The sequence below is a fragment of the Monodon monoceros genome, unplaced genomic scaffold (assembly GCF_005190385.1).
Source record: "Monodon monoceros isolate NGI ecotype Baffin Bay Population unplaced genomic scaffold, NGI_Narwhal_1 Super_Scaffold_21, whole genome shotgun sequence".
In the NCBI taxonomy this organism is placed as follows: domain Eukaryota; kingdom Metazoa; phylum Chordata; class Mammalia; order Artiodactyla; family Monodontidae; genus Monodon; species Monodon monoceros.
In genome coordinates this window covers 61617768-61639767 of record NW_021703778.1, presented here as the reverse complement: position 1 = coordinate 61639767, position 22000 = coordinate 61617768, and the positions used below count along the sequence as shown (strand labels likewise).

Below are 22000 nucleotides of genomic sequence, written 5' to 3'. Positions count from 1 at the left end.
GGTGCTAGAAATGCTCCTACCCCAGTTGTGACAACCAAAAATGTCCCCAGACATAGCCAAACGTCCCCTTGCAGAGGTAGTAGGTAGGACTGTGAAGGAGCAAACTGTCTCCTACTGAGAACCACTGCTCTCTAATCCCTGAGGATCCCAAAACTGAGAATCCTACCAGGAATTACCCGGTCACCACTAGACATGGTTCTCAAGGATACCCATGTACTTTAACCAAGTCAGTGTTCTCAACACTGGCTGCACATTAGAATCACCTGAGATGTTTACCAATGACCAACTGAGCATTAGCATTTTTTAAAAAGCTCCCCAGAGATCTCAATTTGTAGACAGGACAGACAACCTCTGAACTAAGTGTACTTAGCAATCTTAATACTTATTAAAACTCCAAAATAAAACCTCACCCCAAATTTATTTCAAATAGGAAATGACAAGTAGTTTCAGAGAAACAAAAAAATCCATATATCAATCTATTACAGTCTATTATAGGCCCCTGGAGACATTCACATGTGCTTTTTGTTTTGTTATCATCACAAAGCAGTTGAGAAACTGGATAACTCTGGGAATTCTGAGCTTTATAACAGTTTGACTGAAGGTGAAGGTGCATCACTTGATGTAGAGCAGTTTCTCTGGTGCTTGTAACTCACAGACTTCTTTGACCAAAGTGACAGGGAGGAGCCTGACCAAGAGGAAATTCCTGGAATGTACAGTGTTAGAATTGGCAGAGAAGGAAGATCAAGACTTTAGCAAGACTAAGCGTGGCCTAGGAAGGGAGGCCTGTGATAATGTTCTTCAGCAGATGAAAAGTATGATCTAATGGCTACCGCTTTCCTTTGTTAGTGCTTCAGTAACAGTGGGAATAAAACCAGACAGTGGCGGTCTTCGTAACTTAGGATCCAAAAGAATGATGCCCAGAAGGTGTACATGTTCTGGCAGCTGCCAGTCCCACTTCTGGCCGGCCAGGAGGGGCTGGCCAAGGTTTTCATCCAGTTACTAATCTTCTGAAAGGTATAGGATGCATTCAGTGATGTTCAACTTTCCATGTGACCTTAGGCAGCTCAACTTCCCTGAGATTTTGTTTTCTTATCTGAAAGATGAGCAGCATGATATTTACCCCAGACAGTGACTATAAGGATTCAATTAGATAATATGTGTGAAAGTGCTTTGTGAAGTGTAAAGCCCAGTAGGTAGCCAATTGTAAACCCGGAACTGAGCATGCTATTACATTAGCACATTAAGTTCATGTTTCTCTGGTTTGTCCTCTGGCTGTTCTTCCTTGCAGTCTGGGTTAGGATCCGGGTGGTGGATTTCAATGACAAGAACATAGATGAGGCCTCCAGCCATAGCACCAACAAAAGGGCCCACTACAGGAATCCACCAGAAGTTATTTCCAGCTCTGAAATCAAACAAAGAAATTAGTGATACACCACTTGGCCTTCTTCCTGGTATTACTGCTAGTTATTCACTAAACAGCTAGTCATTTCTCATGCTCATGACTCCCTTTTAAATCAGCAAGAGCTAAGTATAAGGGCACTCACTGTAGCTTGGCAACCATCATCCTAGATTTTGCAGTATACCTGATTTCAGATGATCTATTCCATTGTCCTATTAGTACTTGTGAGAGAAATGTCCCATTTATTTTCCTTTCAGAAAACATAGTCCCCGAACCCATGGCTACAATTGAGGGCATTTAGGGAAAGTTCAGGTTGATTATTCAGGAGTTGCCTTCCCCTCATCCTGAAATAATGAGTCCTGGGGATTGCGAATGGTTGGGAGATGTGGAGAGATTCCTGGACATGATTGGTATATGAGGGCACTTACAAAATAAACAATCAGGAAACATTTGTCAATACGTGAATTAAAAAAAATTAAAGGTAGAGATATGAATTACCTACTAAATATAATTGAATTCAGTACTTATATTTTGAGGTCACAGCTTACTTAAACTTACTCTCTGATAAGGACTTTCTGCCATGTTTCCCTCTCCCCTCCAGAAATCCTCAATGCCAGCACATTGTATTGGAGGTATAGTTGTGAGAGAAAGCAGGTGCCTTTGCGAATTGTCACCATCTCTTTTGGAGATAGAAAATCCACTTAAATAATTCCGTAGAAAGGACCATGAGTGGTCAGAAGCAAGTGAAACTATACAATGTTGTTTAAGGATATGTACGTTTGAGATAAAACTTTTTAAAAGCAGGATAATTATGAACAAAATATTCAGAGTAATGCAGAGGAGGCAGAGGAAACAAGAGGAACACAACTACGCATGGGAATTTCAGTGTTCTATTTGGGGGAAGGATTCATGGCTGCTATTTTTAGTTTTATTCGTAACAACTATACATATTTCCATGGGACCTTTTGTTTGTATTAGTTTTTTATTAGAAAGGGTAATAAAGGAAATAAGCACAAAACAGGGGGCCTGTCCTAGAATTCATGAGATTTAGTTCTAATCTCAGGAGGGTCCAGATGGTCTTTGGGCAAAGTCTCCTCATCCCTGAGCTTCATTCTTCCATCTGAACAGTGGTCCCTTCCACCTGCATCATCCAAGCACTCTCTTAGATCCTGAATCTTAGATCATCAGTGCAGGCTCACAATAAGATAATAAGTCTTAGAGCATAAACGCAAGCTCTGGGGAAGAGCACCATCATTAAGCACAGTGGCCAGCAGATGTCACTCTTACCGCACTGGAACGAGGTCACTGCATTCAGCTGTTCTCACAGCGCCCTTTCCCATGCCTCCAAATCCAGGTGGAATTTTCTATGAGAGGCACCTGAGCTTTAAAGAACTAGGAGCCTTCTCTTCAGGTAAGCACATGAAGCAAGTTTAAGCCACCTTATTTGGTCCATCACTTCCTTTCTTCCATCACTGGTTTGTGGCACATCTCTTACTGTCATTTAACAGATTAGGGTCCAAGATATCTGCCAGCACACATGTCCTCCTTTCACTGGCTGGACCCTCTTGAGCTGGATGTGTTGCACCAGGGTCACAAGGCTTAAATGGAGGAGCTCTGATACGGTTCCCTGCCTGGCCTCACAGGTAAACAAGGTTATTTGCACACAATGATTTGGGGGATGCCAGAAATATGTCTGTGTTAATTGCTTACGGTACCATCATGAGGGATTCATTCCTTTGGTTAAACTATTTTAAAAATTAACAATACCCCTGAGATCTTTCATCCACTAAGTTATCAACACTTTAAAGTGAATTAGTGAAGACCACTTGCTTACATCCTAATACTTAAGGGAAAAGTAAGAGTCAGCCAGGGTCTGTCTTGCCCTTGTCAGACCTGCTGTAGCCCCACTCCCGCTGTCATCCTCACTCCGTGCCACACAGGGGCAAGTGAGGATCCAAGGCAGTCTCGGTTTTATCTGAGACCTTGGGTGTGGATCCAAAGTAGAAAGTCCCCTGAGATGCTTAGCTTGGATGTAGAACCCTGAAAGGATGGGACACTTTAAGGACACTTTGGAGTCCTGTTATACCTCAGCGGTTTCCTTGGGAACTTTTTGGTTGAGGATTGTCAGTCAGTCTAGCTATTTCCTAACTGGTTTCTGCCCCCTCTACTCATTTTTAATCTGTTCTGTATAATAATGTCGGATCAGTTTTGCCAAATTGAAATTCTAAACATGTCAAACTTCTGCCCTAAATCTTTTGTTGCTTCCTATAACCTACAGAAGAGGGAGCAGCAAAAACCCCAAAGTCTCATTCTGGGAATCTAGGTCCTCTAATGGTCTGAAACAATTGCCCTTCCAAGCTTCTTCATGCACCCTTCCAACTAAACTAGATCATGTGTTATTTTAACATTCTGTCTTGGGATACAGAATCCTCTCTGCCTGAAATATCCTCTCTGTCCGCTGTCTAAGCATGTCCAAATACTACAAAATGCCCCTACTTCCACCCCCATAATTCTAAAATTTGGAGCTACAAACCTTCTCTCAACTCTTGGAGTTAATTAGTCAAATCTCTTTAATGGCACTTGACAGCTCCAACCTGTGTAAGAGCCTATGCTCACTACTGTGAAATAGAATGTAAATAAAGCAGTGAAGGGCAACAATGGTGAGGGGCATCTTTAGCACAGGGCCTTGAGTAAGAAATCAGGTAGCTGCATGGATGAATGAATGCATAAAGGAGGGGAAAAGACCCTGATGCTAACAAGGGACATGGTGCTCAGAGTTTGGCATTAGGTGATTTCAGCATTCTCCCACAGACATGGTCTCCTGCCATATACTCAACAAAGCAAAGAAAAGAGGCAAGATCTCTACCTCTTTAGAACCACCATCACTCTTAGAACTTTGGGTGAATCACCAAGCAGGGCTCAAATAGAGGTCACATCACTGTGGGGCACCTTTGTTCTCAGGGTCTGTGTGAAGCTCACAGAGGTGTCTTGATGGTAGGGGCAGTGGTCTCCTGGAGTGAACCTCAGGAAATTGGGATTAAAGGAAACTCATGGGCCAATTCTGGGCTTTGGAAATAAGGAGATCTTTAACGTATGCTTTTGACAGTACATTGGAAGAATACAAATGATCTTCTTAGTTGGCATTTTGTTCAACCTTTTCACGTTCTAGTATGATCATTCTGGAAGAGAGCTCCTCAACTGTGGCACTTTTAACGTATTTGGCTGAATAATTCTTAGTTGTGGCGATCTGTCCTGGATACTGTAAGATGCTTAGCAGTATCCCTCTACTGGCCTCTACCCACTAGATGCTGGTGACAACATCTGCCCCCACCCTCCCCAGTTGTGACAACCCACAGTGTCTCCAGGCATTGCCAAATGTCCCTGAGGGCAATATCACCTCTGGCTGAGAACCACTGCTCTATAAATTCACTGCATTGTTCGTTTCTTAAAGATAGGGAATGTTTCTTGATTCTTTTTTATCCCTCATCTCCTAGGACATGTGTGTCACATAGCATTTATCCATACTTTTATTCAATAGCTTTTATTGAGGCTTTCTATGTGCCAGACCACATCCTAGTCACAGCGGACACAGCAGTGAAAACATGGTCAAGGTCTCTGTCCTCATGATGCTTACGCTATAGCAGCTCTCATGCTGTCTGTGGTGGTTATCAGAATGGTGTCAGTGATTTCAGTAGCTTGTGTTTCATGATGGTGAAGGCAACCCAAACTCTTAAATGAATTCATCACTTGTGTACAGCTATATATAGGTCAGCATTAGGGACACTCAAGTGTTTTGTTCCCACAGCAGACATTAAACTAAAATTTGCTCACACATGTTTTCCCTGCTTCTCTTTCTCCATGTTAGAGCCCTGTTTCCTGGGGAACAAAGGTGGGTGCCTTTCCCAGAGAGAGGTGTGATGAGTGGTTGGGGACTGGCCACCATGACTTTAGCGGGGGACGGTGGGAAGGAATTAACGGGCAAAGTTTGTCCTGGGAGCTTGGTACCAGCAGTTGGCATGTTTCATCAGCACAGTCTGAGGTGTAAGGCACGGGGTCTTGCCACTTCCTGTGCACAGGCTCTCTTTGATGCCTGTTCCGCTAGGAATTTCTTATGCTTCAAGAATTCAAGGACCAGTGATTAGGACTCCGCACTTTCACTGCCGAAGGCAAGGGTTCGATCTCTGATTGGGGAACTAAGACCCCGCAAGCCACATGGCATGGCCAAAAAAAAAAGAAAAAAAGAATAAGCTCAGCACTCACTTCTTCTGTGGTGCCTCCCCCAGCTTCCTCGGGTAGAGGTAGTCACTCCCTCGTCTGTGTTCCCTTAGCACTTTGTTTCAGGGGTTACCAGAGCACTTGTTACATTGCTCAAGGCCAGTGTCTTATCTGATTTTGAAATTTCCTTGCCTAGCACAGTGACCACAGCATAGGTGGTGATTAAGGTAGATCTGTTGAATGAATGAATGAAGTGAAGCTAGCATGGTCTCCTAGAAAGAGCCCTATAGTAGTATCAGAAGATAGAAATTCTACCCCTTCGTCACAAAGTGAGTACGTAGACAAGTTCTACATCCAAAATAGTCACATAAAGCCATATACCAGTTGAGAAATTATTATTATACAGGACAAACGTATCTCTTTGAATCTATCTAGAGCCTCTCTATCTTTCTCTGTCTCTTTGTCCCTCTCTGTCTCTTATTATGTCTCTGTGTCTATCTCTCCCTCCCCCTTCTCTTTCTCTCTCTCTCTCTCTCTCTCTCCCCCTCTCTCCTACACACACACACACACACACACACACACACACACACACACACACCCCGTATCATAAATCACCAGTGATACGTTCCACACTTATGATGAGGATGCACTTAACCTCACCCTCCCATCTGCACTCTCTTGGATCTCCAGGTCAAAGCACAGCCCTCCCCATTGAGGCACAGTGTGAATCTTCCTCCCTCCTCCCTGACCGTTGTTACTTACGTGAAGACCTCAAACCCCCAACCTGCCAAGGCAGTGAAAAGCCTGGGACTCAGGTCTCGAGCTGGGTTCATGGCACAGCCACTGTTCATTCCCAGAGAGGAAGAAATTACAACAATCAGGAAGCCAATGACAATGGGCTGTAGGCCTTTGGGGACTCCCAAGTTTCTTGAGTCAAAAATGGCAAAGATGACAATGAGGAGAAACATGGTGGCCACTACCTGGGGAGGGAGAAAATATACAAGGGATTTAGCTTATATTCTTCCCCCTTGCCCACCTCAAAATTCACCCACTCTCATTAAAAACAAACCTAGTAATAAGTAACATATGCTGGGTGAGCACTCTGTGCCAGACCCTTATCGCAGCAATCCTAGACGTGGGTGCTGATATCATTCTCCTTTACAGATTAGTTACCTGCCCAAGGCAACACAGTCAGTGACAGGCAGGTGTGGATCCAGAGAGTTCAGCTCTAGAGACTGTTATCTTTACTACACTATCCTGCTGAGCTACTACCAGCTAAATGGAGAGCAAGCTACAGGCTGGAAAAATGAACAAAGGGGCTCATTCAAATTGGTGAGAAAAACAGTGTGAGACATCAATAGATGAATGGGCAAAGGAAATGAAAAGAAAATTCATAAAAGAAAAATAGATTTAAGAAACAAATAAGAGGGAAAAACTGATTCACAATGAAAAAAAAGTGCAAACAGTACCAAGTGTTAGGGAACGGATACCACTTCTCTCAGGCTTTCCTAATTAAACTAAGCACATACTACACTTTTGAAAGGCAATTTATCAGTAATTTAGCAACATGCATTAAAAATAATCCGTAAGATTATGTACTGAATTTGACCCAGTTGGATACTTTGAGAACCACATCATGGAAATAATCTAAAATATGGAAACATCATAAAGCAAATATGCAAATAAATAGTTAAACATCATTTATAGTATGGAAAAAGTGGAGTCCACATCAATAGGGAAAGGGCTAACTATATTATGAAGTGCCCATTCTATAGTCTATTATACAGCCATCAAAAACAAATACAAGGGCTTCCCTGGTGGTGCAGTGGTTGAGAGTCCGCCTGCCGATGCAGGGGACATGGGTTCATGCCCCGGTCTGGGAAGATTCCACATGCCGCAGAGCGGCTGGGCCCTTGAGCCATGGCCGCTGAGCCTGCGCGTCCGGAGCCTGTGCTCCGCAGGGGGAGAGGCCACAACAGTGAGAGGCCCGCGTACCGCAAAAAAAACAAAACAAAAAAACAAATATAAGAGCTATCTGGTAACATTTTTAAATGCTTATGATATTAAGAAAAATATGTGCATTATATTTTATACTTGAAAACAACATAAAAACAAGTTGTAAGAGATTATACAAACAATGAGAGCAGGTATTCTGAAGTGGTGTGGTACAGTGGGTGTTTTCCCCACTCTCTAGTTTCTAAAATTTCCAAACTATTATTTTACTTTAACAGCTAAATCATAGCTTCTATTTACCAGACACTTATTATGTGCCAGGTACTTCATATGCTTTTTCTCATTAGAACTTCACACCAATCGGTGAGATAAATCCTATTTATTCACAGTTTACAGATGAGGAAATGTAGATAGAAGGAGGTTAAGAAACTTGCCCAAGGGCACACAGCTCATAAGCAGAAGAATCAGGATGAGAACCAGACAAGTGATTTTAGACCAGAATAGTTGTGCTATTGGCTACACGACAGATGCTTGGATGCAGCTTGTTTAAATGTCATTAAGGCAGAGACACTTCTAGCTGCCTAGAGAGTCTGGATAAACCTATGCACGTGGGGAGACACAGAAGACCTGGGATACTCTAAGCTCAACTACTACACTTCACAGTCCTTGAACTGAGATCACAGTGTCTTTTCTTGAGGCCTCTACGTTTAGATCATGTGCACAAAAGAGACAGTTAGGTGGAACAAACCCCATTTGCCCCTACAGGGGTTGAAATGTCCAGTCGTGCACTTTTCTCTGAAACTTGACTGATGTGGAAGAAGTGTATGTATTAAAGAGGAGGCAGAAAACCCGTAGTGGTATCAACTTTGGCAAGGGCAGAAATTTGTCAACAAAGCTTGGGTTATGCGTAGGGACCTCTGGCTTCGGAAACATAGGCTTTCTTTTCTCATAGGCCTATAATGTTCCTATGCATCCCCCTTATTAGATTATGTCTTTTCACAAAAGTTAGGTCTTTGTTGAATGTACACTTACTTGGTCTGCAAATGCATTCACCAGAGACAGATACGGAGCTGGGTATGTTGCGAAAATGTGTGCTGTTGCGTTTTCTCCCACGACGAGCAGTTTTCCACCAGCAAAAGACAGAAATGCATCTATGGAAGACAGAGCTCTGGCATGTTAGTGTCCTCTGGGCAGGGGGGGACGTAGGCCTATGTCAGGTCTTGTGCTGAACAAGTACAGGCGAACCCTCAGGTTCAGCTAGGAAGATCCATATCATTTGCCTCTTTTCACTTCACAGTATGGTAGCTTTAGAGATACCCAGAGAACTCCCAGGATAGCGGGTCAGAGAGAGAAAGCCCCGGCTGCCCTTGATGGTTCACTCCACGTTTGAGCCAAATCCTTATCCAGTGGGTCTTGGGAACCATTTTTCTTTGAGGGGAATTCTTGGAATTTTCAAGATTGACTAAAAGTGAAAGTGAAGCTTGGACTTGCTCTATGCAGAGCTCATGATTCCCAGAGGGTTCTCAGTAACCCCTAATAGCAGTCCAGAATTTGAGGGCATCAAGGTACAGTGAAGATGCCCTTAGAACAAGGAACACAGCAGTCCCCGACATAGCCAGCACCACCCCCAGGCCTCTCTGGCCACAGCAGCTGGTGCTCTAGGTTTCTGGTCTGGTCTTGAGTAATTCTTTAGTCTTCTTACACTCTAATTCTTAGGATACTCTGTGGGAAGAGGTCCCTTTCCACAATGTACCTCTCAGGCTTGGCTCATAAATTCTAGTTCCTAAGGGCTTCAGTTTGAGAGTCATAAAGTATTAAGACTTACCTTGGGTTAGAGAGAAGGAACTACTTTAACACTTGATTTTATGGAACCCCGAGATTTTTTAGTTTGAAGGGCCTAAGAAGTCACCTACTAGTTCAATTCCTTTATTTTCCAGAGGAGGAAACTGAGACCAATAAGGTCAGATGACTTACTGAAGTCACACAGCTACGTACATAGTTCACATGGAACTACAGTCTGGGTCTTTGATCGTCAGTACTGTGGTTCCCCCAGGACTGTTGCAGAATGGAAGCCCTGGCTACTGGATGGAAGGGAGAAGAGGTTCCCCACCCAGCCCATTTCTCTGCTATGCTTCTTCCTTCAAAGACTTTGTTCCAGATTCCTTCTTTAAGTACTTACTCATCATTCTCCTTGCCACAAGTCAACGGCTCCCTTCCCAGCCAAATCAGAGAAAGCCATGGAGAAGCCAGTGGCCTATTGCTTACTTTGGCATTGTTCACAGTGTAGTGCAGGTTGGGTCTAAAAATATACTTCCTTTAAGTCCTGTCCTCCATTTAAGTTGTGACCATTTTCATTAAGAGACTTCCTGAACGTGCCCTGATGATAATGTTGGCCCCATTATTTAGAACTTAGGACTCTTAGAACTGCGTGTCAAGTGGAGAACGTTTCCTGTTCTTACCTCATCTCACCTCTTCCTACCAAGTTATTCTGACTTTCAACTTATAGCCAGTTCTCCCTAATCTCTGGACTCAGGGGTCCTACTCACCATAATAAATGCCAAAGAGGGTTGCAGCCCCTAAAAAGGCTCCCAAGAGCTGGGCCCCCACATAAAAGGGGAATTTGAACCACTTCGTCCGTCCAAAAAGACACATTGCAAAAGTCACAGCTGGGTTGATGTGGCCACCTGCAAGGAAGATAAGGTGATTAGGAAAGTCAGAGGGCAGGCCAGGGAGAATTATTGTGAAGGAAACCTTATCTAGGGACTGCAGGCAGAATTCAGTCTTCTAGGTGAGGAACTGTATGTGAGGAGACAGAGGTGTGTGTGTGTGTGTGTGTGTGTGTGTGTGTTTGAGTGGAGAGGAAGAGAGGACTAATAATCCTCATGGCATCATTAGACACTGTTTAGGAAGTTTAGCTTTCTCAAAAGAAAGTCAAATATATAAAGAAACTTGTACTCAAGTGGCTCATTTTCTCTCTCTCTCTCTCTCATCTCTCTATCTATCTATATCATCTATCTACTGGGTTTTGCCTAACTATAAAGCAATAACCCCAAAGAGATTGATATAAACAGTTAACTTCAGTATATTTGTAAGTCAATATACTTATACTTGTAAGATCTAAATCTATATCTAGTCATTTCTAAGTCCATGTCCAGAGGATATAGAAACAATCTTAGGACTGAAAAGAGATATCTCTTTAAGGGGAAATGGCCCTTCCTTTGTGGGCTGTGCCTCTCACTGAGGTAAGGGGCTCAGTTTATTTTGAGGTAGTCACAGTGTCTGAGTGGATTTTCTGTAGTTTCTCTGCATAAACGATGTATATCTCACACACACAAATGGAGCAACACTTCCTCCTCCACTCCAGCCTAAAGTCTGACTAGAGAAATCAGCCTCTTTGATTCTAACCCAGTTGCAAGGTCAGGTAGAGGGCTTGCTCTGGGGTAGGTTACTGATAGCCCCAGCTGGCTTTGCTAGTAACAACAGTAACAACAATGCATATTGAACACTTGCCAGATGCTGTCATAGGCGTATTACATGCACTTGATCCTCCTAAGAACCCGGTGAGGTGGGTACTAGTCCAGTTAACTGCTGAGAAAACTGAGGCACAGAAGTAAAGTAACATTTTAAGGTCACATGGCTAATAAGTGGTAGGTCTAGGATTCAAATTCAGGTTTATTTGAACTCTTGGGCCTATGTTCTTTTCTAGACCTTCTTCACCAAGTTTATAAAGGTTTCTCCGCCTTAGAAAGCAGGGAAAAAATTTTCAAAGATCATCTTTGAGCATATGGGCTTGATTCCTAGGGATGAAGGACACTCATATGAAGAGTGCCAATGACATTTGATGTGGAGGGGGGAATTAGAGTAACTGTCAATGTGACCACACTGAAATGTGGACCTCTGGGTTGTGGAAATAGTTGTAAACAAAGGAGTGATGATGATGATGATGGTGACGACACTTTGCCATTTGACCCCCCACAGAACCTATTGGTGAGCTTGTTTTGGGAAGCCTTCCCTCCTCTCCCCAGTGCGTGAAGAAAGCTATGCTTTTCCTGAGTCTCTAAGCCAAAGTGGGCTTGCAGTGGGGAGGGGTTCTGACTGCTGACTACACCGTGAGGGTCCTTTCTTCACCTGCCTCTGCCACTCTGGGGCTAATATGAACAAGAAAATGCCAATATATCAAAGCACAGGTGACTTCCTGAAGGCTTACACACATATCACCTGTTTTGTTTTACTTTTAAATCTAAGAGAGTCATAATTCTGGAGACTGGCAGGAGTACAGCTTCCTAGGGGTTAGAAGAGGGGAGCACCCAGGGCAGTGGAAAGTTCCTGGAGCCAGCCCTGTTCCTCTTCTCCCAGAGCTGGTTGGAGGGTAGCCGCCACCCAGCCAGCCTGGAGGAACCCATTGTGAAAGGACAAGGGGATGTAAGAAATCACCTCCAATCAAAAATGTCTCCCCTCAGATGAGTCCACCAATGGGACAGTTACTGTTTAGCAAGCTCCTCTTCCAAAATAAGACTTGCTGTAGGTAGGTTTATGCTTTTAGCCCCTCAAAAGCACCCTGAGGCAGGAACTATTGTTCACCTTGACCTTGACATGCAGCAAGGCACTTAGTAGGTTTTCAAGATATGAAAGTTGATGTATGTGGAATCTAAAATATGGCACAAATGAACCTATCTATAAAGCAGAAACAGACTCATAGACATAGAGAACAGACTGGTGGTTGCCAAGGGGGAAGTGGGGAGGGAGAGGGATGGACTGGGAGTTTGGGGCTGGTAGATGCCAACTATATTACATTCAGAATGGATGAACAGCAAGTCCTAATGTATAGCATGGGGAACTATATCCAATCTCCTGAGATAAACCATAATGAAAAAGAATATAAAAAGAATGTCTCTATGTGTATAACTGAGTCACTTTGCTGCACAGCAGAGACTGGCACAACATTGTAAATCAACTCTACTTCAGTTTAAAAAATTGAAGAAAAAAAAGATATGAAAGTTGAAGAAATAGTCAGAGGTCTTTATTCAGATAGCTCAGACTACAAAGATCTACAGAGGGAAAGTTGTTTAGGAGTCAGAGAGGGTGTGCCCAGGAGGGTGCTTTGCAAAGCAATGAGGAGAGTTTCTCCTTGGAGAGATGCGTGATCACTTGGCTTACCCGAAGGACAAAGCAGAGCAGTGTAGTGGAAAGAACATGAGTGCTCGAGTCAGAGAAGGCCACACTCACATCTTGGCCCTGCCAAGGTGGTTGTGATGATCAGATTATTCACATAAAGAGCCCAGGGGGATAGCTGGATTCTCCGAGGCCTGAGATGAAAGTCTTACGTGAGCAAGGTGAGCTCTTTCAAGGTTCTGTCCTAGACGAGTCTCCTGCCCCCCACCCACAGACAACTCTGTGATAGAGATCATCTTAACATTTTATTTGTCATTAAGCAAAGCTATTTTGATTTTTCAGTGAATTTTTATTGCTTATAAAAAAAACTACATCAAAAACAACCGCCATAGTCTAGGTACAAGCTGGCAGTGTAAACGCTTTGTGGGGGATGGTGCATAATTAGGGCTTTATGAGTTCTGATTGGCCAGATTGGATTGCCAGACTACTGGCAAGTTCACAAGGGAGCAGGGTGTGGTAACTGCCGTGCAGTAAAGTAATGCTTTATGTTCCACAACCAGATGTCAGCTGACCTTACCAGTCTGGACCACAAAGTGGGATCCCATTTATGTTTATGCGTAATATACATTGGTTATTTTTGGAATTCCCAAAGAGGGCCTCACATATGCCCTCAAACCAGCATGTTAGCTGCAGCCACTGTGAGAAAGTCACCTCCCCTATGTAGTCTTCCTCTCCTGTTCCTGGGCTGCTGAAGCCAATACTGAGTCTGCACTGATGTCATCAGTGGGCCAGTGTGTTGTCTGTGCATGTTCCCCCAGTTCTCAGGGAGCTTGAACATCATTTCCAAACAGAGATGGGGAGATAAGCTCCTTTTCCAACTCAGTGCTACCTTATATCAGCCAGCCTCAGAAACTGCTCTCCTTGCATTTTTTTTTTTTAATTTTTATTTATTTATTTTTGCGGTACGCGAGCCTCTCACTGCTGTGGCCTCTCCCGTTGCGGAGCACAGGCTCCGGACACGCAGGCTCAGAGGCCATGGCTCACGGGCCCAGCCGCTCCGCGGCATGTGGGATCTTCCCGGATCGGGGCACGAACCCATGTCCCCTGCATCGGCAGGCGGACTCTCAACCACTGCGCCACCAGGGAAGCCCTCTCCTTGCATTTTGAGATCTCACAGCCTCTCATAAACAATGTGGACAGCTCCCAAGCCTCACCCAGAAGCAGCCTCTAGTGAAAACAGTCCCATCAGTTCTGGCCCTTACTCTGAGCGCAGGGGCTTAATCCCAGTGTAAAGGCCGGATGGGAAGACTCCACACCATCCTTTACTCCCTCTTCCCCTTCCTGCTGGTCCCTGTCCCTTCTCCTCCTATTGTGACTCCAAATATATCAGTGGATGCAAACAGACATTGACAGTGCTGGTGGTAAAGGGTGTTAGCTACATTGGTAGGGTCTGGGACCAATTTATCCTAAGTAAATATTTGATGAAGTTTAATTCAGGGTGTTATGCAGGTGAAATACTGCAAAACCACATCTCCACTTTAAAAAAATCGCTGAAAACATGCCTACATTTATATTGCATGGTTTGTGGAAACAACACCTGTGTGAATGTAGATGGGAGCGTGAGGGGAGGCAGTGGAGCATCCTGCATGCTTATTTGAAGCCAGGAGTGTGTTGTGTGTCTGGTGTCAAGGCCTGCAACTGTAATTAAGCCTTGGCACATTCAGGGTGTTCCCCTGGTTATTCTTGTGTCTTAGGTAGGTAGTACAGTGCTGGGATCCAGCTGGACCGTACTGCCCATAGGCGCTGCCTGTACTGTCCTTCCCATAGTAGACAGCTGGAAATGTTGTATAATAATGGGGACCTGTGCTTTGCTGTCGTATAGACCTGGGTCAAATCTTTGATCTGTCTCTTTGCCAGCTGTGGGGCTTCTGGCAATTTACTCAATCCCTTGGAGCTCCAGTTTTCTCTGTAGAATGGACAATAATACTGGCCTCAGAGTGCTGCTATAGAAGTGAGAGGAGATAAAGTATGTACAGCACCCAGTACAGTGCCCAGCATGCAGGGGGTCCCTTCTTCCGTTGTCACCAACAGTCTTGCCTTAGTTCTCTGAGCCCCCAGACAAGGCTGCTGAGGATTCTGCAAGCCTTTGGGAAGTGGATCATTTCCACAGTTCCTTCCTAAGGTCCCAGGCTGTATTAAATATCATTTCATTTTGCTCCTCAGAACCTTGAGAATGGCTTCTAATTAACCTACCACTCAGAACAGAATTGGACCAAGACCATCTGACTAGCCCTGCAGCTCCATGAACACACTAGCTATTTTGCAAATGACCTAGGCTCTCCCTGATTGCTGTGGATAAAGGTCCAGGGAATTGCCTCTGTTGGAGTGATATTCACTGGGCTATTCACAGCATATCTGGGAAGTGGTTTCCAAGCGTGGGGAAGAGCTAGTAAAAGACTCTATTGATAGATGAAGAATACTATTCCGTAGCCAGATTTAGGAATCAGTCAGTTCTGAGTTCCAACCCTCATCTCTGTCTTTTGCTAAATGTTGCCTTTGTGCCAGTCACTTAGCATTTGCTGGCCATTTAAATTTTGTCATCTATAAAAATAGAATCAAATACATATTCTTGCAGGACCGTTGAGATCTAAAAAAATTAAGGTCTGTAGAGTACCCAGAACTGTGCTAGTACATTGGAATGGTTGAGTTAATAGTAGCTGTTATTATTATTATTTCTATTACTTACCAGAGACACCTCCAGCAACATAAATGGCCATTACTATTGCCAATGAAAGTCCAGTATTGATAGTGATGATTCCTCCATGACGTCCTCGACTGAGGACAGCTTGGGCAACACAGCCACATCCAAGGACCTGGAATGAAAGGGAACTCAACAAGTAAGTGAAGATGGCCACTATCAAAGACAATGGAAAGTCAGAGTAACAAGAAGCATTTTTCAAGCACACTCATGGCTTGGACTGCCATAGGCCTCGTGCAAATCAAATTATAATCTTCCAGCTGTGCACAGGTAGCAAAATGATGGTCCCAAGGCTGCATCTGGCTTATGGATGAGTTTTGTTAAGACTGCACAGTGTTAAAATGTTGTATGAATTTATAAACCAAGTAATTTGGTAATCATTTCATAATATATACAAATATCAAATCATTATGTTGTAAAACTGAAACTAATATAATGGTGTATGTCAATTATACCTCAAAAGGAAGGAAGGAAGGAAGGGCAGGAAGAAGTAAGGGGGGAAGAAAGGAACATTTGGTGAGGGAGGGTTATTGGGAAAGATGAAACAGTCACATACAAGTTTGGTAGGAAAACAACAGGACAACGAATCACCATCAGCCTTTGTCACTCTGTGGTTGAAAGAGCCAGTGTAGTTGTGGAGGAGTAAGTTCTGGGCTGCAGGATCATTAGATCATTGCTCTTAGATGTCAAGTAGCCACAACTTTTGTAGAATACAGGTTTTGTTTTGGGTTTTATAACTAAAGAAGAGCAACCAACTGGACGGAGGGCTCAGCATCAAGTAATGGATATTATTTAAGGGCATATGAAAAAAGGTTTCAGAAACAAACGTATTTAAGGAACAAGAGATTAAGAATGTGAAGACTTCTTATCAGGAAGATAATAACCAGCTCCTGTGTCCCTTTACAAAAGAATGAGAAAGGAAGTCTGAACCTGAAATATGAGAAGTTGCACATAAGCCATTTCCTGATAGTGATGAATTAATTCTAAATAGCTCCCTTGGGACCCATTTGTGGAGTCCTTCAGAGAAATACAATTTACAAACAATGGATATTTAATACATATAGAATGATTTTGGTTTACTCCTCCCTGAAGGCAGAGAAATTACCTAGATGATCTTTTAACATCCACTCCAGTCCCTGATTCTAAGATATATTGATTTAGCTCTACCTGATAGACAGTAGGGAGAAGTAGGACTTGACATCTCAAGGGGAGCACAGGGGCTGCATATCACACGCACAGGGCTGTCTTTGACGTTAATCACAGACTCCAGACCCTGTACTGAGAGCTAAATAAAGTTGCAGCAGGAACATGTTCCCTTTTCCCTTTCCAAAAGGAAAAAAATCCCTTGGGTTCATTTCACAGCCTACCAATTTCACGTAGGCTTGACATTATTTTTTTCTAGGATCCCTATCTGTTATAATAACTGTCAGAATACCGTATGCTAACACATATATATGGAATTTAAGGAAAAAAATGTCATGAAGAACCTAGGGGTAAGACAGGAATAAAGACACAGACCTACTAGAGAATGGACTTGAGGATATGGGGAGGGGGAAGGGTAAGCTGTGACAAAGCAAGAGAGAGGCATGGACATATATACACTACTAAACGTAAGGTAGATAGCTAGTGGGAAGCAGCTGCATAGCACAGGGAGATCAGCTTGGTGCTTTGTGACCGCTTGGAGGGGTGGGATAGGGAGGGTGGGAGGGAGGGAGACGCCAGCAGGAAGAGATATGGGAACATATGTATAACTGATTCACTTTGTTATAAAGCAGAAACTAACACACCATTGTAAAGCAATTATACTCTAATAAAGATGTAAAAAAAAACAAAAACCACACTGTGTCTTTCTTTTTAATTTATAGCCCATTAAATGCACCTGGCACAACTTCCAAGCTAACTGGCATTTTGGTAGCATCTTCTGAAAAAAGGAAAAAAACATTCCTGACAGCTGAGATGACCTGATTTAGACAACCGGGGGTAAGAAGAGACACATCCAGACACTGGCCAGTCCTGAGCTATTACTACTTTCCACATAAGCTTTTTCCCTCTTTTATGGTCTGATGTTCACGCGCTTGTGATAGTCTACAGGGGGCGTAAAAGCTTTAAATGGCCTGAGTAGACCTGGGGAGGCTTCTGTCCTGTCAAACTTCATTGTGATTAATACCCTCCTCTTCTACCCTAGATGTTGAAATTGCTTTTTTGTTCTTTTCTAGAGAGGATAACTGATGCTGTGCACTGCAAGAAAGGAGCAGATGGAGAAATGAACAAGGTAAGTTATCCTAGTCAGAAATTGTTACTCAGAAGATTTCAGCCCAACTTGACATCACTGCTTCTTAATTTTTGAATACATTCATACAGCCCGAAAATCAATGAGGAAGACAGGTAATTGCCTGCTAGTATCTTTCCTTGCCTGCTTCATCCCAGCTGCATTCACAGCACCAGGGAAGCAGATCTGGATAGAATATCTGGGATATTCTAATGTTATCATGGTCTGATTGCTAGGGAATTGGTCACCCACTCTGGTTTCCCACTGTAATTACCCACTGTAATTTTTTTTCCTTAAAAAAATGAGAGAACTGTTGTTTATGGTATTACTGATAGAATTTCCAGCATGATTCCGTGCTCTAACCTTTAAGAACTGCCATACTTTCCCCCTTCTTAGACACAGAAAGAGCCAACCTGTCTCAATTTTTCAGGTCTCCCTATCTAGAAATCTTTTTTTGGACCCATCTCCCTTTCATATTCTTCTCACTAAACCTAACCTCTTTTCTCTGAAATTCACTTGTACTGTCTGTACTGAACAATTAATACTTAGTTGTTCTCCAGATGCCTGATCTTGATTTCCTTATCTAGAAAACAATCTCTAAGGTTCCTTTACATGCCAACAGGCAACAATATGCTAGTCTATCCTGTTTTGTTCTGTTTCCTTGGGTGTTGTGTTTCCCAAGTCCACCATCCATATGCATGCCATCAACAGACCCTCAGGGTCTCTTCCACCTTCTTGTCAGGATCCAGCACCTACCTTCTCCAGGTAGGTAAAAAAAATCACAAAACCATGTAGGGGAGGGAGGGTATTACAAAGCCATGGATCTAGTCTTCACTGTGCCCCCAGAAGTCTTCGTTCATTTCTCATTCATATTCTCCCAATAGTTTCATCAAGCCTTCTCTTCTCTCATTAGCCCAAGACACCTGAGCCCCTTTCTGCAAATAATATCTCCTTCTACTTGACTCAGTACCTGTAGGTGGCCTTGAAGATCAATGGCAATTCAGAAGATCACATAAACATTGTGTTCCGGTTATTCAGTGCTACGAAACTAACTACTCCCAAACTTAGTGGTTTAAAATGGTAACATTTATTTTGCTTGTGAATCTATCATTTGGGCAAGGTTTGGTAGAGCATCTTACGTCTGCTCCATTTGGTGTCAATTGTGGTGGTTCAAAACTTGAAAGACTGGAATTATCTGAAGGCTCACACAGTCACATGTCTAGTGGTTGGTGTCAGCTGTCAGCTGATGCCTCAGCTGGTGGGTTGGCCAACACATCTACAAATGGTCTCTGTGTGGCTTGGCTGAGTTCCAAGGGTGAGCACTGTACAGCCTTCAGAGCCTGCGTTCTTAAACCCTGCATCATGCTACCTCTCAGCCATAACACTGCTTTGGTTCTGAACTCAATAGCACACAAATTACAACATCTTTAATAGGCATTAACTTGGCCCATGTTGGTTACCTTTAGGAATAGGGAGCTCATTACTACATCAGGTAGCTTGTTCTAAATATTTTTGGTGTTCCAGTGGTTGGGGAGTCCTTCCTTATATGAAGTTGGAGTCCTTTTTTCCCGTAACTTCTGTTCGTTAGCTCCTGGCTTACTCTTGGGACCTCAGAGAAGAAGCCTGTTTTATACACCAGGCACTCCATTAAGTAGAGGGAGCAAAAGGTCCTCCCTGAGTTCTTTTCTGCTGGATGTTTTTCCCTTCACCTTTGATCCCTAGGGCTCCTCAGATTCCCAGTGAGTGTCACGTGGATAAGCTCTAGGTTGTTAGCACCCCTTTTAAGCACGGAGCCCAGGAATGGACACAATCCTCCCTTATTTTTTTTTAAGCTTTTAGAAATGTTTATTAAGACCAAAAATCCTGTGTAGGCTCCTTATAGAGAATATGAGGAATATATAAAAATATAAAGAAAAAACCCAATCACAATGCCTTTACCTATGAACACACATTATAAACATTTTGGCTTATTTCTCCCCAGTAACTTTAAAAATATTTATTTATTTATTAAAGTATGATTGACCTAAAACACGATTCACTATTTTCATACATTACAAAATGATCACCACAAGTCTAGTTACCATCTGTCACCATACAAACTTATTACAGTATTACTGTGTTCCCCATGCTGTACTTTTCATCCCTGTGACTCATTTTGTAACTGGAAGTTTGTACCTCTTAATTTCCCTCACCTATTTCACTCATCCCTCCACCGCCCTCCTGTTTGGCAACCACCTGTTTGTTCTCTATATCTGTGAGTCTGTTTCTGTTTGTTATATTTGTTTATGTATTTTGATATTAGATTCTCTGACTTATTTTACCTAGCATAATACCCTCGAGGTCCATCCATATTGTCGCAAATGGCAAGATTTCATTCTTTTTATGGTTGAGTAGTATTCCATTGTATATACATACCACATCTTCTTTATCCATTGCTCTATTGATGGACTTTTAGGTTGCTTCCATATCTTGGCTATTGTAAATAATGCTGCAGTGAACATAGGGATACATATAACTTTTCAAATTAGTGTTTTTATTTTCTTCGGATAAATACCCAGGAATGGAATTGCTGGATCATGTGGTAGTTTTATTTTTAATTTGGGGGGAAACTTCCATCCTGTTTTCTATAGTGGCTGCACCAATTTACATTCCCACCAACAGTGCATGAAAGTTCCCTTTTCTCCACATCCCTGCCAAACTTGTTATTTGTTGTCTTTTTGATGATAGCCATTCTAACAGGTGTGTGGTGACACCTCATTGTGGTTTTGATTTGCATTTCTTTGATGATTAGTGTTGTTGAGCATCTTTTCATGTGCCTGCTGACCATCTGTATGTCTTCTTTGGAAAAATGTCTGTTTAGGTCCTATACACATTTGTTTCTTTGATGTTGAGTTATATGAGTTCTTTGCACATTTGGGATATTAACCCCTTATCAGATATATCCTTTGCAAATGTCTTCTGTTTTGTAGGCAGTCCTTCCTTATTTGTGCATCACATTATGACATGGTAATTAATCATGTACCTTCTGCTCCTTGCTTGTATTGCTATCTAGCGGAGCACTTAACCACAGGATGTAATTCAACTGTTCACATATTAATGCCTGGTTTTCCCAATTTTGTAAGATGCTTACGATTGTGTAATCAACGTATTTGCCTTTCAACAGCATCTAGTATACTGGACGTAATTAAATAACCAGATCCTACATGTTATTTCCAGTTATGACACTTGGTGTCTGTGTAAATGAACATGTTACTTCTCAGCCTAAGCTTGCTCATTTATTAAAAAGTAATACCTGCCAGACTTGTTTCATAGCATTGTTCAGTGAAGGTTCAAATGGGGTAACCTTAATGAAGGCACTATTTAAACAACAAAGGACAATAATAGATGCAGGATATTATTGCCTTTGGTATAAACTCAAAAGGAAAGCCCCAATTCAGGGTGAATAAATTGAAACAAAGGGACTCATGAACTTAACCACTAATGCGCTGCCTGGCAATAAAAATGGGGCGAAAACACATCTATGACAGATATTAGAAATAGCTACTATTTCATTCCAAACATGAGATCAAAATTTTGGGGGGAGAGGGGAAGTGAGAAACTGACGAGAACTTCAAGGTGTTTTGCGTATTTGTGATTACTCTTGAAAGATAGGCCGTTGCATAGATGGCAAGATTTTAGTGCTTTTGGTAGTAAAGCAACACTAGAAAAGAGGAGGGGGTAAATACCGTTGTTATCAGGTTCCTTGCATGGCAGGAGTGGGAGAAAGAATTTCAGTGGAAAAGGAAGAAAGACATTTGAAAGGCAGAACTCCTATAAAAGATTGATTGGTGAGTGAGGTATCCCCAGTCATTCCCAGTCACCCAGGCCATACATTCTGGAATCTTTTGGTATTCCTTCCTCTTCTCTCTCTTGGCTACCCATAGTCAATCATTCCCAAATCTTCGGAGTCTTCTTCTGTGGCCCCTGACCAGGGTCCCCACTTCCAGTGTCTCCCCACTCAGTGACCATGCCAGATGAAGCACAACATACATACTCTCCCACCCCCGTTGCTCAGGAATTGCCAGCATACCGAATTGCCCCTTAACCTGGTACTCAGGGCCTTGCCTCACAATCCCCAGCTACTTTCTGCCCAGGGTTCTTCAGCATAGGTCTCTGCATCAGCCAGTCACTTGGAGTCCTTTGAGCTCATGACACTCATTTCCACCTCTGCACACCTGCTCATGCTATACCTTCCAGCAGAATATCTCTTCTGCATGTTTCCCAATCAAAACCGATCTATTCTTAACCCTGAGCT

At 42.9% G+C, this 22000-nt stretch overlaps 1 protein-coding gene across 1 annotated transcript in view; it reads right to left on the bottom strand.

Annotated features, from left to right (window-relative positions):
• Positions 1-404: 404 nt before the first annotated feature.
• Positions 405-22000, bottom strand: part of AQP9 (aquaporin 9) — a 35292-nt gene continuing 13696 nt past the window's right edge. Inside the window, exons 2-6 of the mRNA XM_029239111.1 lie at positions 15426-15552; positions 10114-10251; positions 8600-8718; positions 6377-6594; positions 405-1402 (exon numbers count right to left, since the gene is read on the bottom strand). Coding sequence (XP_029094944.1) covers positions 1228-1402; positions 6377-6594; positions 8600-8718; positions 10114-10251; positions 15426-15552 — 777 coding nt within the window. The 3' untranslated portion in view covers positions 405-1227. The remainder of the gene's footprint in view (positions 1403-6376; positions 6595-8599; positions 8719-10113; positions 10252-15425; positions 15553-22000) is intronic.